Source organism: Saccoglossus kowalevskii, chromosome 4 (genome assembly GCF_978046115.1).
Source record: "Saccoglossus kowalevskii chromosome 4, keSacKowa6.1, whole genome shotgun sequence".
Taxonomy (NCBI): Eukaryota; Metazoa; Hemichordata; class Enteropneusta; family Harrimaniidae; genus Saccoglossus; species Saccoglossus kowalevskii.
Genome location: NC_140644.1, coordinates 20,113,252 through 20,130,561, shown reverse-complemented (window position 1 = coordinate 20,130,561; position 17,310 = coordinate 20,113,252). Strand labels below are relative to the sequence as shown.

The 17,310-nt window shown below is 33.7% G+C and overlaps 1 protein-coding gene across 1 annotated transcript; it reads right to left on the bottom strand.

Moving 5' to 3' along the window:
• Positions 1-1,808: 1,808 nt before the first annotated feature.
• Positions 1,809-17,087, bottom strand: LOC102806231 (cyclin-G2-like). Its single transcript, XM_078008009.2, has 8 exons — positions 17,043-17,087; positions 12,291-12,413; positions 8,967-9,107; positions 7,068-7,142; positions 6,289-6,555; positions 5,090-5,206; positions 2,501-2,724; positions 1,809-2,064 (listed from the first exon to the last, which is right to left on the bottom strand). The coding sequence occupies exons 2-8, from the start codon at positions 12,411-12,413 to the stop codon at positions 1,809-1,811; spliced, it is 1,203 nt and encodes a 400-aa protein (XP_077864135.1). The 5' UTR covers positions 17,043-17,087.
• Between the last annotated feature and the right edge of the window lie 223 nt (positions 17,088-17,310).

Sequence of the window (17,310 nt, the reverse complement as noted above, 5' to 3'; positions counted from 1 at the left end):
TGCGCGTCCATAGGTGACAACCCTTCCACTTTAAGTAAGCAATGTTGCATACAATATTTAATGATGTAGATGAATCTTGGAGTGATCATTGGAGAATTTTAAAGGGAGAGGGTCATAAAGAATAGTCACTTAGGACAACGAATATCAAATATTATCCACTAAATGTATTATATTTATTGATTCTAGCAGCATTTATTTATTTGCCTAGAGAATATATAGGAAACCATCTGTCTTGTCTTCAATTAACAACCTCATTTTTTTGGCAATTTGTCTCTCAATTCATCCCTTTTCCTTTATTCATAATTATTATAGTCATTGGTAAATTCTTTTTATTTCGAACTAAGTAAATTACAAACACATTTATAAAATATTATACAGAAATTATTCATAAAAAATAATGAACATAAAATATCAATTATAAAATTGCAGTAATGGTGCATAACAAATCTTGTATTAAAAGTTGCATAGTGTTCATAAATTTATAAATATATATAAATATGTCTCGTTATAAATAACTGATCTGACTGAATACAGATTACAGAAAACACAAAGTACATTCTTCTTAAGTTCACACATTGTCTCCTGATTGGCTAGCTGTGGAGACTTTCAGCAAGTGATGCGTTAATAAACCATATATGATGCATTCCATTTGTCATATGCTAACTTCAGGATGGAATCCATTTTTGTGTTCTTTTATTTTGCTTTTGTACATTAGATAGAGAAACCTTTCATGCAGAAAAACATCAATAATTTGTAGTGTTTTCAAATTTTCTGCATTTTCACAAGTCATCAAATACAACGAAAGGTCAGCCTGCAAGTATTCAATTTCGATTTTCACTTAAAATAAAGTTGAAAATCAAGCTAGATATAGACATCCCACCCCACATAAATATACATTGCATACAATATTTACATGCGTATATATTAGGTGGTACCATGGTGCATTGCAACCATTGTCCTTTAACTGCAAGATGGAATTGCTTTCAAAATAGTGATAAAATGTGTTTTTCTATAAATATTTAAAAAATACAATTTAGATTTAAAAATATCTATTCGTACATTCATAAAATAATATTTACTTTATAAAATTCATTTTAAATAATAATTTTTTTTTCATTTAAGAACAAAAAACAAACTGTTTTTTAATACTTTCTGATGAATAAAGTTCACAAACATTGAAAATAAACATAAAAGCTCACATTTCTGGAAAAGGGGCTTAAGTAAGTTTTTTTTTTTCAATAGAATTTCAGATTTGAACCTCTATTATGATACATCTAGCACCAAATACAACAGAATTTGGCACTACATAAAAGTATGCATCACTAACATTGAATGGTTCCAGATAAATTACATGTCGTAATTCCAACATTTCTCTTCGGTTACCTCTGATGTGACAATAATATATAAAGGCAGTGAGGGATGAAATCTTTAATCGCTATACGTCATTCGATACAATCACGTACTGCCTTCATCATGGTATTCTCGTGATAACAAATCACTATTGCACTGCAGATTGATGTTGATTTGCAAAATTTGAGACTGAAAAGATGAATTTGACATTCATTGCATAGCACGGTGTAATTTAAATGCAATGAAACTAGTCTTGACCAAACAACAAATTTACTGAGAAAAGTTATTCATTGTATAATGGATTGGAAAACCAAATTTTACCTTGTATTATAACCCTAAAGTTGTTGCTTGTTTCAGGTACATGTACCAGCATCTTACATATACAGGTTTCCAAGGACCTACATCACAAAATAACAAAGTGCGACAACTGTAGCACTGTAAATAAATGATGACGTACACTACGATGCGTTTGAGACCGTCTTGTTTGACGCACTTGTGTAAATATTATGTAACTGGCAATGTAGCGGGTTTTCTGTCTTGAATTCAAAGATCAACGACCGGTCAACACAAAAGTTATTTACTTCTAAGCCGTCTTCGCTTGTTGACACTACCTCTGTACAAGGGAAATCCTCATCTTCTACTCCATGGGTGTGAAATGGTCGGTATGGTGGCGGTGGCGGTGGTGATGAGGATGCAGAAGAGTCGTCCACGGAACTGAAATAGATAAATGAAGGTGTAAATCATACAGGAATACAAGAATGGAAAGTTTATTATTGAAACTTTACAAATGTAATTTTGAGTGCATGTCAGGTAGAGTGGAGTTGAATATTCTCCTCCCCCCTCCCCATTTTGGTGACTGCAAGCCTTCAATCAACAAAAACGACAAATTCAATATTTTCAGTCAACTCCTGACTGAATTGCAAACATACAGCTGATTTCATTAAACCGGTGCATCAGAAATCTTGTCAAGATATGCATGAATTTGAATCCCATCACAGGCAGTATTTCAAAAGGTTTTCCCTTCTGAGGTTATTTCTCTCTCGCAGCATCTACCAGACATTGGTGACGTCACAGAGAAAGTTATATTTTGATAACGATGATTGTGTCGTCATTAGAGAGTACTTCACTATAGGCAGTATAAATACCGTACCTGTTACAGGAGTCCTCCCCTGCTGATGAATCAGCGAATACTTGATGTTCATGTATAGTAGGTAAACCAGTCACACACTGGGCACTGAACTGTAGCTGTCTGGCAGTACGTGAAGATATAACCCAAGTCAGTTTACTCCTTGGAATTCTCATTCGTGGTGATCCGTACAACACTAGGAATTCAGATACATGTGTTCGACACTGGAGAAGCTCACAGTCTGTTATCTGTAGAAATATTCATGAAATGCACAAGAGCATGACAAAAATAATGTTGCAGGTGTTCTATTATGCTTTTTTTTATGGAAATAACTGTAACATCTAATACCCTGTAGGTATGTTGTTTTCATTGTGCTGTCATAGAGGGCATACAATAATTACATTGCCAGCGAGGGCATACTTTCATTGCATTGCCAGCGAGGGCATAGTTTCATTGCATTGCCAGAGAGGGCAGTTTTATTGCATTGCCAGCGATGGCATACTTTCATTACATTGTCAGCGAGGGCATAGTTTTATTGCATTGCCAGCGAGGGCATACTTTCATTGCATTGCCAGCGAGGGCATAGTTTTATTGCATTGCCAGCGAGGGCATACTTTTATTGCATTGCCAGCGAGGGCATAGTTTTATTGCATTGCCAGAGAGGGCATAGTTTAATTGCATTGCCAGAGAGGGCATAGTTTAATTGCATTGCCAGAGAGGGCATACTTTTATTGCATTGCCAGAGAAGGCACAGTTTTATTGCATTGCCAGTGAGGGCATAGTTTTAGTGCATTGCCAGTGAGGGCATACTTTTATTGCATTGCCAGAGAGGGCACAGTTTTATTGCATTGTCAGCAAGTGTATAGTTTTATTGCATTGCCAGAGAGGGCATAGTTTAATTGCATTGCCAGAGAGGGCATACTTTTATTGCATTGCCAGAGAAGGCACAGTTTTATTGCATTGCCAGTGAGGGCATAGTTTTAGTGCATTGCCAGTGAGGGCATACTTTTATTGCATTGCCAGAGAGGGCACAGTTTTATTGCATTGTCAGCAAGTGTATAGTTTTATTGCATTGCCAGTGAGGGCATAGTTTTAGTGCATTGCCAGTGAAGGCATACTTTTATTGCATTGCCAGCGAGGGCATAGTTTTATGGCATTGTCAGCAAGTGTATAGTTTTATTGCATTGCCAGTGAGGGCATAGTTTTATGGCATTGCCAGTGAGGGCATAGTTTTAGTGCATTGCCAGAGAGGGCATAGTTTAATTGCATTGCCAGAGAGGGCATACTTTTATTGCATTGCCAGAGAGGGCATACTTTTATTGCATTGCCAGTGAACATTGATGCTGCAGGTCGGTGTCCTATCAACACTGATCTGACGTATATCGTGCAAGGAGTGCGAAGAGTTTGTTTGAAACTTCTAACATTTCAAAGTCAATCATTGGTTGGCACATATTTTATGGCTATAATAAATCGTTTCAGTGATTTCTTTACTAAATAATGATAAATGAAACTTAGAAATACTGTAAGAACAAACTGGCCCTAAAATTGTGCAGATTTGCAACAAGTTTACATTGCTAGCTCATGGTTCAGAAGACATTCTACGCATGATTTTATTGCATTCAAGCTACTAGTAGTTGAAACCTGAAATTACTCGGGAAATTTTAAACTTCAAACACAAATTTTATTATTTATTATTTCTGTTGTTCCAAAGATTGATTTTCGTATGACATCAATATTTCACTCACTAAGCAACATTTCACTAAAATATGTGATTAAAAAGCAACTTAAATTGCAAAAAGAAGTATCAAGTTCCATTTTTAAACGCTAGTGTAAAAAGGTGGCGGAGCACTATTTTAGCCAAAATTAGCTAGTAAGGTGTCATATGACACAGGTCTGTGCTGAGACAGTGCTTCCTGTTGTCATAGAGGGCATACTTTTATTGAGATGTACTTGGCAAAACAATGTTGAACAGAATTTAATAAATTTAAATTGTGAATCAGATCTCTATGAAACAAAATGACATGCATCAAGCTTCCATCTAAATATGTACCATGTCTGAACAAAATCCGTCTTTGTATAAGTGAAGATATGGTTTCTGAATGACAGAAAGATCATGGATCATGATAGTGTGTAATTGTGATATGATGCAGAATGCAGGTCTGAAGTTTGAACAGGATTAGTTCAGGCATGAGATATAGGTACACCAACACACCCACGAACAGATGCATGGACAGTCAGACACACACACACACAAAAAGGGCTGATGTGGCGTGATTTTACCATTGCATAAAAGGAATGATCCACAGCAGTCTAATAGTTTAAATATTAATTACTTAATTTAATTATTGCATTAGACACTGAATGTTTAATTAATTAGTGTACAGATATCCTAATTGTTTTAAGTTTAACTGATCAAATTTCCAACATTGTCCTGACTTTTTTCAGTCTCAAAATCTCCTCCAGTGATGCCCCCAGGCTTTCCGGGTCTTAATGGTGTAAACACCGGATAAGCCACAGATCAATTACAGCTAACAAGCCATTCTTTGAATCAATGCACCATTAATTACACATAAATATGGCAAAGTATCAAGTATTTAGAACAGACATGTTTACCTCTGTCAGCAGCTGCAGTGCTAAAGTTGATCGCATCCACTTCTTAGATGTGATATCTGTGACATCTGACCTGGCAGCTAGTTCGCAGCTCAGTAGGCACAGTGCTAATGTGGAAGCCTGCAAAAATGTAACAGATATAGCAATTTGTTAACAGGTCAGAAAGAAAGAAGACAACATATGGCTGACCCAATAGAATTGTATTTATTTTTATTTTTATGAGATTTTTAAAAGTCTTGCAACCTGGCCATAAGATTGTTCCCATTGTCTGAATTCTTTTCCAGTGAAATTTAAGTCGATATTCTCCTCATTAATGAATTCCTAAATCGAATAATTGGCCCAGACATGAACTCAATGCATTACACAAAATGAACTTCATGTGCACTCAGCCTGCATAAACAGCAGAAATTCCACTTTCCAGCAATGGGGGCGCTGTTCGTCATTTTCAAGATGTCCCTTCTCTCAAAACTATATTTTTGTTTACTGCACGTTGATCATAAACTGTAGGCGATGGTTAATTATATCGATTTGAATAAACAAATATGAATGAAATTATAGAGAAATACAAATGTGCAATTTGCACAATAAATTTGCCTGACAAAATTAGGAATAATATACAGTCAAAGAATGTGATGAAAAAAGAAATGCTTAAAATTAAAAAGCATGTACTGCACTGGAAATATCCAACAGATAAATGAATGTAGAGTTGTCTGAGTAAGTTGGCTCCTGTGTAACCGTAACAGTGAACAATTACATTTAGATTTGGCTTCAATATATGTCAATTTAATCAACAATAGCTAAGACCATTTTCAAACAATAAAATATTGTGAGAAATTGGTAATGATTTTTAAAAAAAAATCATGTGATGAACCACAGAAAGGTAAATTAAACATCAGGAACACATATTGCTAGTATGAGTGTAGGTTACCATGGTATATTTCACATGAATCTAGAAGACTTTGTGACTTCTTATCACATGATTTGTGATGTGGCTGAAGACGAGATATTAATTTGGTTTAAAAAATACAAATTGTAGTATTTAGCTATGTCTAAAACTATGTTATCTGTTTTTACTTTATCAAGAATAGAACCTCGAGGACATAGGTCCAAAATGGAGAGTTGTTAATCCAAGGTGAAAAATGCAGAACCTAAATGTTTTTGTTACTTAGCTTCTACAGAGAACCCTATTTACGTCTACATACCTTATACACAGTAAATGAAGTCTGGCACATACAAGCTTCCAACTTCCAGCACAGCTTCTCCAAGTGTTCGTCTTCTTCCCCAACATCAATGTGTAGAAATTCGCTGGCAATTGCAATAGCATGGAAAAGGTGCAGGAATGTCAGGGAAGTAGGACAGTCCAAATCCCACTCTAGTTTTTCCAGGATTATCCGTTGCATTCGGTTCAGATCGCTGACTGTGCATTTTGATTGGCTGATGCGAATAAGGTCAAATGCTGAGGGCATATCCTTTAAAAATAAAACAAAGTTGAAACATGAGCAGTTACACATTTTAACTTTTTAAATTTTTCATGTCAAAATAATGCCCAGTTTTTAATTTCCGATAATCACTTGCACAATAGGTATAAATTTTGGTCATAAATTACTAATTCATTGAGAACAAAGCTCCAAATTTAAAAAAGCCTCGCGCCATATCCACACCTGACCATGAATTCTTTAGGTCAAACTATGGAGGTAAAAATAGACCTCCAATGTCAAAGACCACACTTTTCATTCTCCATTTAACCAGTATGTTTAGCGCCATCTAGTGGCAGGTAATAGCTTCATATATGAATGAAAATAAATGAACAATCATAATATATTGAGACTAGTTTTAACTGCGTGGTGGTCTAGTGATACCGATTAATTGTTCAAATCACAAATTTAACTCAAAACTATGCTCACAAAAATTCAATAAGTGAAACTACAGTATTGTGAAAGCCATGTGTGGTTGAAAAGATAAAGGTAAAGTATAATAATACCTGATCTGTGACTGTACTTTTAATCGCGATATGATAACAACTTACTGTGATACAAGCCATGTGACGTGGTCTGACCTAGAGTCAAATACAAAGAACACATGATATAAAACAGAACAGTGTACAGATTAAAACACTCATCAAGGAATATTGTGATATATTGATGAATTATTCCATGTGCCTGGTTATTTGAAAGTAAGATTTCAATTACTGTCAAATACTTAATTTTCACTTGGAATTAATTCTGCTATTTTCGCGGAAGGAATGATTCAGTTAAAGTAAAATCCAGCGAATATATCGTTTTTCCTATATTTTACATTCAACTTGTCAAAATTCAGTGAAAATAAATTCCATACAAAACACCCAAAATATATTTTCAGCAAAAATTAAGTCCAGTTAAAAATAAGTATTCTACAGAATTCAAAATGACCAGTAGAGTAGGGGTTCACAATATAGGGAAATCCCAAAGTCATTGTTTTATACTGAAACAAATTCAAGTACCCCCAATTTTCTACATTTTCACTATTTTTTAAATTAAAACATTTCATGAATTTTAAATCCTGGAAATAAGTCCAAAATATGAAATCAGTTGATATATGTACTTTTACATTGACTTGACCACATGAAGGTTAAATCTAGAGAAGGCAGATGAACACAATGTATATTTATTGTAGCATTGGTCTTGGCTCAATTCGGTACACCTATGTATGAATCTATCAAATTATGTTGGTTGGTTTAGTTATTGCGCCCTCACTGACAAACTCAGACATTTGAGCACATGTCTGTCTGTGAGGGCGCCATACAGTCTTATAATAAATAAAGACACTGCACTGTTTTCACATGCATTTAATGTTTTTAACTATTCACATATTATGCTGTACACTACTCAATGCAAAATAATAATTAGCTCTCTGTAAGCAGTGTTGCATGCCTGCATCAAATTGAGGTGACCCAAGATGGCATCAATACAAGTGCTTCCTGTTAACTTTTCGCTAGATACATGATGTACCAATGGTGAAATATATTTACCGGTAAATTTGGAAACAGTTTATTATTTCTGCCACCAATGGTGAAGACTAATTCCAAATCGTTAATTATCGATGATCAGATAAAATAGTCATCAGTTTTATTCAGAAAAATGTAAGCCCACAGAAAGGTACATTAAACATTAGGAAAACATACTTAAATCCCTTAATTTTTTCGTAGCTAGGAATTTTTGAATTTTGATGATTATATGGCATTCACAGAAACAAAATTTCATGAGTCACAGACTCTTTGTTGTTGGACCTTGGAGAAATTTTCATTGACTAGCTAAATTTGTCTTTCACCAAATTAAAATGGTTTACAGCAATGCACAATACAAAGTGTAAGTACCATATTTCAATTTGTGATGTGAAGTTTATTTCACTATAAACATATATACATATATACATATAATAATATACAAATAAATGTGATATAAATGAGTAAATAAAATGTAAGCAAACAAAAATTTGAATTTGAAATATATATATTTGTAGATAGTTGTAATGTGAATTGTGTTTTTTGATATAAGGCTATTGCCTCCCTGTTTTAATGATGTTGAAAACAAGCTGGCAACTTGCTTTTAGAAAAAACTAAGGAAGCCCAGGAATAAGTCTCATTTAAAATTGTACCGTCAGCGTTGACTGAACAATTAATGTATTTACAGTATGCAATGAATTTACATGACATTTTACCCACATCTAGCAAGATAATGGAATGATCCCAATTTTGGGCATGCCAGTACGACGACGCCATCAAGTCTAGATTGGAAAAGACCCAAGTGTTTTGCAAAGTTGCAAGATATATTGCTAACTGACTGTCCGAATAATTCTCAGAACGGCTGTAACACTGCAACTATCATTATCAAAATGTCATTACCTTGAGGATGGAGAGAAATCGATCCATCACATTGACAGCTATCATGAACGTCTCCGAGGGATAACCGTAAAATCTATTTAACACCCGCAAGTTCTGTATACTTTTATTACGAATCTCTGGTGTGATGACATCCGTACTACTCTGAAATTGACAACAGGAGATACGAGTTAAATTACCTCAACAAGAAATTTCGTTATCTCAGATAAATTAAAAAATCTTTATATTTTTAATGGGGCATGCTGAGGTGGTAGCTTTTGGTCTAATTCATGGAATTCCACATACTAAAAATGTCATTCAAAGAATATTATGCGCTGCTGTACACTTTATGCAATATATGAAGGAAACCGTAATACCGTACTATATACTCTTAATTTTTTATTTGAATCAAGTCACTCACAGTTGCATACAATTTTATTTATTAACCCCCCCCCCTCCCCCAGCAGTTGACTCAATTTGTTTTTTGAGATTCCATTTTGATTCAAAATCCCAACAAGTACAAGTATCAGTCTTGTTAGTGGGAACGCTGTATTGGAGATGTGTTTCTAATAGATGAAAAATAAATACAGCAAAAGAAAGCCGCAAATACCTATTGCTAAATGACCGTACTAAATGATTCTACATTAGCATCGCTATTTATTTACAGTTGTGGTCCAAATCTTTGTCGGGTAAATTGTAGGGCAGGTGAACAATTCATAATAGGATTGGAATCGCCATTTAACCGTTTCACCACCAGTTCCCTTTTTTTCATCACAAATTCACAAAATAATCCCGTTTATAGTCTGCACTTTCCTTCAGAAGATTGGGATAAAATAGCCATTTTTTTCAGCAAAGACTGTTAAAATTAAGGGTTTATTTCCAGAAATATTGAAGAATATAAAGAAAAAAAAGTGGAGAAAAATTTTGGCGAGAAAGTCTGGTGTTGAAAAGGTCATTATAGTTCACCCATCAGTAAATCTTAAGTCATTGTTGTATAATGTATTATTATTGCATGCAGTAACACACATTGTAGAACATACTAAAAGGACCCAGAATAGAAACTTGGAAATCTTTAATGTTTTGTTATTCCTGGCAGCAATCAGTGTACCTGTACTACATTTGCAGAATGAATCTTTAGACGGCAGGTCATAAGGGCAACAGCATGTATAATTCCCTAAGGGGGTTGTGAGGTGTTTGACTCAAAGTTTTGTGATTGTATGACTAAATTATATGATAAAAAAAATTGACTTATAAGAATATCATAACACATTGTTTTACAATTCATGCCAATGAGTTTTCACACACATAGAAATCAACCTCATAAAAAATAATTCATGTCTTAATTGGCTATGCTTTGAGTTTCTTTTGCAATTTTGGCATCATACTTGTATTGTTTGCCTTAAATCTCTGTTGTTGCGACATTGATCAAATTTTTTTTTCCCCAAATGTTTTTGTGCCAGAAGACAGTTCTGGACATTGAATGTCACTGTTGTGTCTCCTGACTTTTTTTTTGTATGTGCATATTACAAGTGCTAATACTGACACATAGTGCATTTTTGCCACAAAAACCATATTCATGTTTGGTACTACATGACAGGGCTGTGCGGCTACTAGTATCTCCCTATCGAATGGCAATTTAATGCGTTTAATACATTAATCGAATTATTGGTTATTTCCATGAATACAATAAAGTGAACTATTATTTTTCATTTGTTCTCAATAAGTGATAACAACAAATCTGCTAACATGAAGAATTTAAGCACCAATAATTTTTAATTATGAAAAAAACATGAGTCGTCTAATCAGACGTTTTAGTTTCAACAATGAATGTAATAAGTTGACAAGCAAATTTATAGGAAACTACAAGAACCAATTTGCGAGTTTCTGTGTCATGTGATGCTTACGCCATAATTATCGGCCATTTTGTAGTCTTTGTTCATCGCTGGTCGCTATAAAATATTTCTTATCGTATCTATTTTATAAGATAACTTGTCATTTACAGAAGTCAATTATGTTATATAGATTATGCAGGAAACCAAAGTTCATAAATTTCACGATTCAGAAAAAAATATCAAATCAAAAAAAGCTTTAAAAGAATTCCTGCGTGCTCTCAGCATTCCCGTGTGCTCTCTGGGAGACGCATTAAAATAAATTAAAAATTTTAATTTAAAAATGATTAGCCTTGCAAATAAGAAGCTTGGCAAACTAATATTTGTCTGCAATTGAAGATGCACATGGTGAAAACAATGTGATCCACAATATTTATAATACTTACAGAAAATACATTTGATTTTACAGCTGTGGTTGTCAGTCTAATTAATTCAAGAGCACCTCTATCACAAAATCCTATTTAAATCTGATTTTTTGAAATTTTCAGAAAGGGGCTAAAAATAATTAGATATGCATGTTTTTCAACAATGAACTGATCATGTCTGGATTACCGCAATGAACCAAATTAATTATTATGCATAAATTTAGATCTGTGCATTGTTCCTGGATGCACATTTACAAAATTTCAATATAATGTGATAATTAATCTTAAACAAATTGGTGGAAAGCTGAAATTGGTATTGCATTATTATGCAAATTAGGTGTTTATTATTGATGTATATAAACCCCAAACTAATTACATTGCTGCATTGTCACAGAGTATATACGTACCAAGATTCATTAATATAAGATGATAGGTACTGGAGATATTGATGGAAAAGCTGATAACCGACTAATTATTATGCAAATCAGGTTACTAATGTAAAACTATAAGGTAGTTGCACAAAGTCATAGACCATCTATGTACAAAGTTTCATTGAAAAGGGGTTAGAACTAAATTAATATACAAACTAGGTAATTATTATGCAAAGATTTTAACCTGAAACTAATCAGGTCTGTGCATTGTCCTAGAGCATCTATATACCAAATTTCATCGAAATGTGATGATTAGTACTTGAGTTATCAAGAAGTGGAAAAGCAAAAAAATTTACTACTGGTAATCATATGCAAATTAGGTAATTAATATGCACAGATTTTGCCCAATACTTTTACCCATTTTTAAGATTCAGTGAAAAAAAAAGTGATTTTTTGGTTTATTTATGCATAGTCCAGGAAGAACATACATACTGGCACTTTCTGTGGATAATGTAGACATACACCAATAATTAGACAACACCAATAATTTACAATAATTACACCAACAAATTTTACCTAGCCAAACAGTTTTTGGAACTTCCATGGCAACTGCTTGCATTGTGTTCTGAAGATTACTTGGGAAAAAATCTCATTAATAGGGAATTTGCCAGGATGTGTGACTTTTAGGGGTTCATGAAAAGTACAAGTTCATGGGATCATTACCTGTGTGTAGCATTGCAGCATGTGTTCCAGAGTTGTTTGATACTGAGTTTCTTTGCTCAAAAGTTTCTGCAATGAACACAACAAGTGTGCCATCTCCTCCTTGTAATGGTGAGATATCTCCATCTGCAAAGAAAAAAAATAATCTTTGGAAATTTCATAAACTCTTCACATGGGTCCCATGCGATACATACAACGAAATAAAATGAATGACAGCATGCCTTATACATTTAATACTAGTATGTACTAAGATAGTTTCAGGATGCATACACATTTGCAATTTTCATCAAACAAAAACAGAATCTGTTGTAATAGTGGCTACATGTAATTGGCATGGTTCAGGTTGTATTATAAATTTATGGACCACCCTAATTCAGTCATGTATATAAATAAATACAGATAAGACAAATCAACATTTATATGGGGGGGGGGGGATGTCTATTCAGAAGTTGACCTTGTATGAACTTAGATGATCAATTAGATTTCATAGATTTGTTTGACAGACGAAAAACTTATTTATGAAGCACTAACCAATTAATTAAATTTAAAGTCTTTCCGTTGTCGCGCCATGTTGTGTTTGATTTCGGATCCACAACGGTGTATACATTGCATGTACAATGGTTAGTTTACATAAAATACAAACATGTGCTTCCACGTGAATACAGAATATAAGCAATTTTTGGGTTTTTACATAAAAGAAAACTATTGGAAAAAATCAAAACCCCTAATAGTCGGTGAAGGTGTAATGCAATCAAAGGTCAAAACTGGGTAGCACAAAATTCAATTAGATCTTTGCTTGACTGGTTGGACTGTGCTAAATTTGGCTTAAATCCACTGATCAGTTCTAAAATTTGGACAAATTTCACTGCAAGAAACTTCTACTTAATAGATATATGTCAGAAATAGAAACAATAAATAAAATACTGAGCATGTAACTAGCCCCCAAAGCAACCAGGTCTGCACAGTATCCCATGGTAACCACACTTGGTTGTAATCAACTACCGTAAGTCGGTAAGAATTCAATAATGGAGTCATACATACTGAACTTTATATGTAAACTTCAAAATAGATTCCGTAGTTTCATTATTATTTCAAAAGATTATTGGAATCAGTAAATACAGTCAAATCTGCATATAGCAAACTCCAAAAGAAATTGATTACTGCATAAATTAATTATTGATATATCACGTGATAAAGTGATTGTACATTTATTTACTGCATAAATACTTAGTAATATATCACGTGATGAAGTGATTGTACATTTATTTACTGCATAAATACTTAGTAATATATCACGTGATGAAGTGATTATACATATATTTACTGCATAATTAATCATTGATACACCACAGGATAAAATGATTATACATTTATTCACGAAATAAATAATTATGAATACATTACGTGATGAAGTTATTATATTGGTCTTTAAACAAAGGCAAATATGCAAAAATTGTCCTGACAGAGTGGTCACATGACACAGGTGGTGTTTATAATCAAATTGCTATACATTATACTTTGGAACAGATTAAAAGTTGGTTGGTGGTTTATATAGAAGTAGTCACTAACACAGGTTTGACTATTTCTGTATTTATTACCTCCCAACAAGAAAATCAATAAAAACAGTTTCAACACAACTTGGCCGATTATAATCTGAAATTTCCTGATTTTCCTAACCTGCTAGTGTTGCTCAGAGTATCAGCCTGTATTTGTATTTTAACAAAATGATAGGAATGAACATGAATACTTAAATGTGTATTTTTTACAAAATGTCAAAAAAGGCTTGCCATCAACTCCATTTGTATCCTAGTAAAATGACGTCAGATTAACATAAAATTAAATAAAAATTGTTCATACTAACTTTTCTATTCATAATGTTAGAAAATGCATTTTTTAAGCAAAACATTTATAAAAAAAATCAGCATTCTTTTTTCGGGAGCAAAGAGTTTATGTCATTTAAGCAATGAATTTGTCTTCGTGGTTTCTTTTATCAAAAATGTTTGGATATTTTCCTCGATTTTGTAAATAGAATGTTTCAGTGTAGCATTGACAAGGCAAGAGTTTAGACCATGAAAAAAAATGGTGTTATTATTATGCTTTCTGATTTGCTTCAAAAAGGAGACGTACCCTTTCATTTGCCGGCAACGTATGACATACTTTTAGGAGAACTTGAAAATTGTTACAGTGTTCAGTTTAAAGCGAGAGGGTCATCACCTGCGTATGTGCGGGAATTGAGTCTCAAATTGGCGATAACAACACACGCTAAAAACGCAAAATGAAACAATGAAACGCTATTGCCCTCAGACACATGCGTAGGCGACAACTCCTTCGCTTTAAGCAGATTTTCAGTTTACACGCTGACTTTTCTACATTACATGAATAACTGTAAACCGCTAGGAATGTTTGAAAATAGTTGAATACTGTAAAATACTTTATTGTAGCTGGAATAAATTTTGGCTGAAAAGACATTTTGGGAGTTTTGTATGGAATTTATTTTCACTGAAGTTGAATGTAAAATATTAGAAAAAAGGTATATTCGCTGGATTTTATTTTCACTGAAGCATCCCTTTCAGCGAAAATAAATTCCAAGCAAAAATAAAGTATTCTACAGTAAATTACTGACACAAATATTTGCATTTTTCAAACTTTTTTGACAGTAATATACAGGACGCATGGTAAAAGATCTGTCAATTTATGATTCTAGTATTAGTGAATTCACACATTTGGAATCCAGGTATAAACAACCACTTGTTTACCAACTTGATAGTTCACTTAGTGATCACAGCTTTATAAAGGATTCATTGTTGGCGATAACTACAGACTTTTAAAATAGATGTGCACTTACTCTAACACAATTAACTTTACAATACATGACACTCCTAAAAGGTCTTTAAAAACTATACTACATAGCATTGCTGAACAGAAAGTCCTAAATACTGTACGAAATCAACTGATTTGGTAAAATTTCTAGTATGAAATGTGTGTGTGTATTAGAATTTAATTTATATTACAGTGATTTGCCTGTTAATAAAACCCCAATCTATTCAATAGCCAAAAAAATAGACAGATGACCTATTTCACTTCACACCCATAGCTGTGACCCTATCAAATAGGCTTCAGCTCACTTCAGCTACCATGTGATTTATTTTCCATGTTATCGGAGCACAAGTAAGTGAAGGTACTTCTAAATATTATAAAATTATTAAATTAATAAACAGTGTTATCATCTGCAGTAGCTTAGGTATAGCCAGCATTTTATCACACCTTTTGATAAACCCTTATATTTGCACGGTTAGATGTATTTAGAAGCCCAGTGAAATGTTTCTGTCCACAAAATTTTGAAACTTTGACTGATTTCATGAAAATTGGTCTCTTAATCTTGATAAAAAATTTGAGAATTTGAAAACTAATCTGAAGCACATGCAAACAATTCTACTTACTTACTGAAATGGTGAAGGACATTTAAAGGGGGGAGTTGTCAATCTCTGGGGGTGCAGCAGGAACTACTGCTTATGTTGATTACACTTTTAGTCTTTTGTTTCCATTGTAATTAGCAACTAGAATCATGCTCACATCTTTTTTTTGTTACTGCTTTCTAAGGTTCCTGGTTACATAAAATTATACGTTATTACACAGAGCAAACATGTTTTAACTACCAAAGTGTTTTTACCTAAACTTATTATATTATTATTGTTGATTTCACTATTCAGAAAAAAAAATTGAATTTCTAATATACAAAACTATATGTGAAGAACTTAGTGTTTTTAACTTAACAAGACAATTACCAAAATTGGGAAAATTGTATCAAAATTATGAAACTACAAAACATGGCTTGTTAGTTTCATCATGGGGCTAGAAAGCTCCATGGTTTCATTATCAAAATTAAACAAATAATTTGGAATATATTTATGTGTTTGGAAATGAATCTAAAACTATATCGTAACATTTATACTCACTCTTTCCAGTACAAGTACAAGTACAAAACGATTCATTTCCAACAACGAAATCAACAATTACAACTTGTAAACCAAAGTTGTCTATTGGAAATACATTTGTATTAGGAGGTGTTTACCGCTTTGTAACATATGGACGAGAGACCCCCACCCACCAACACATACTGAATTTAACATAACAATGCCAATCGTGTTGACAAGGTAATCTTTATCAAATCATTGTCAGTGATTTCATTTATTATTGAACTGGATCGAATTTTAACTGGTTGCTACATTAAGTCGAAAACATGGAGCCTCATAGTCTCCTGGAAACTTGAAATCATGGTCAAACTTACCTCCGCCTATCGCTCCCAACTATAGTTTACTACAGAAAGTTATCTAAAACCCCACAAAGTCGAACAATACACGATCAGCGGCTATTGTTGTGCTCCCAGCTGGCGGCAACTGGCAAAAATGAATTTCCGATTGACTGGAAATGGACAAACGCTCTTCACTTTGGCCCTAGTCGCTTCAAAAACAATGCAACGCAGACAAAATCTTCGACTGACATCCAGGGCATTCAACTGGAGCCAGTTTGATTTGACAGTAGATTTACGCCCAGTTAATAATATTTATCTCAAAAATAGGTCAGAGAGACACAAAAGATAGGCGTACGAACCGGGCTGTCATTTTGACAAAGGTGAATGGTGCGTTCTCATCTAATCTGATCACGGGTAAAAACAAACATTGTTGAAATAAAGAATGCTCCGATGGTAAGGGAAATATCACTAAAAATGAGAAGCATTCGAGAAATTAATCTTACCTACCAAACCGGGCTCTTCACAATACCTCAAATGCTGAGGGCGCGCGTCGACACTGTTGTTTATTTCTGTCAGCTGTTTCGTCAATTTCGTCCGTTTGGACTTCGCGCCTTTTCAAACGAACGCTCTGATTGGCTGAGTGTAAATTGTGCATGCTAATAAGTTGGCGACAGACGTGATAATTTTAACCGAATACTTTACGTAATCGGCGTCAAAGTAACGCCTTTTAATCAGTGTATGGGGAACAATATCGTATTTATTTGGGTTGGG

Bases quoted from the DNA above. Each gene is read 5' to 3' on its own strand.
- LOC102806231 (XM_078008009.2), bottom strand. From the start codon at position 12,413: ATGGAGATATCTCACCATTACAAGGAGGAGATGGCACACTTGTTGTGT. The intron at 7,143-8,966 runs GTAATGACATTT...ATTTGACTCTAG, and splicing joins GATTTCTCTCCATCCTCAAG to GTCAGACCACGTCACATGGC. The intron at 6,556-7,067 runs GTATTATTATAC...TTATTTTTAAAG, and splicing joins AAAGTACAGTCACAGATCAG to GATATGCCCTCAGCATTTGA.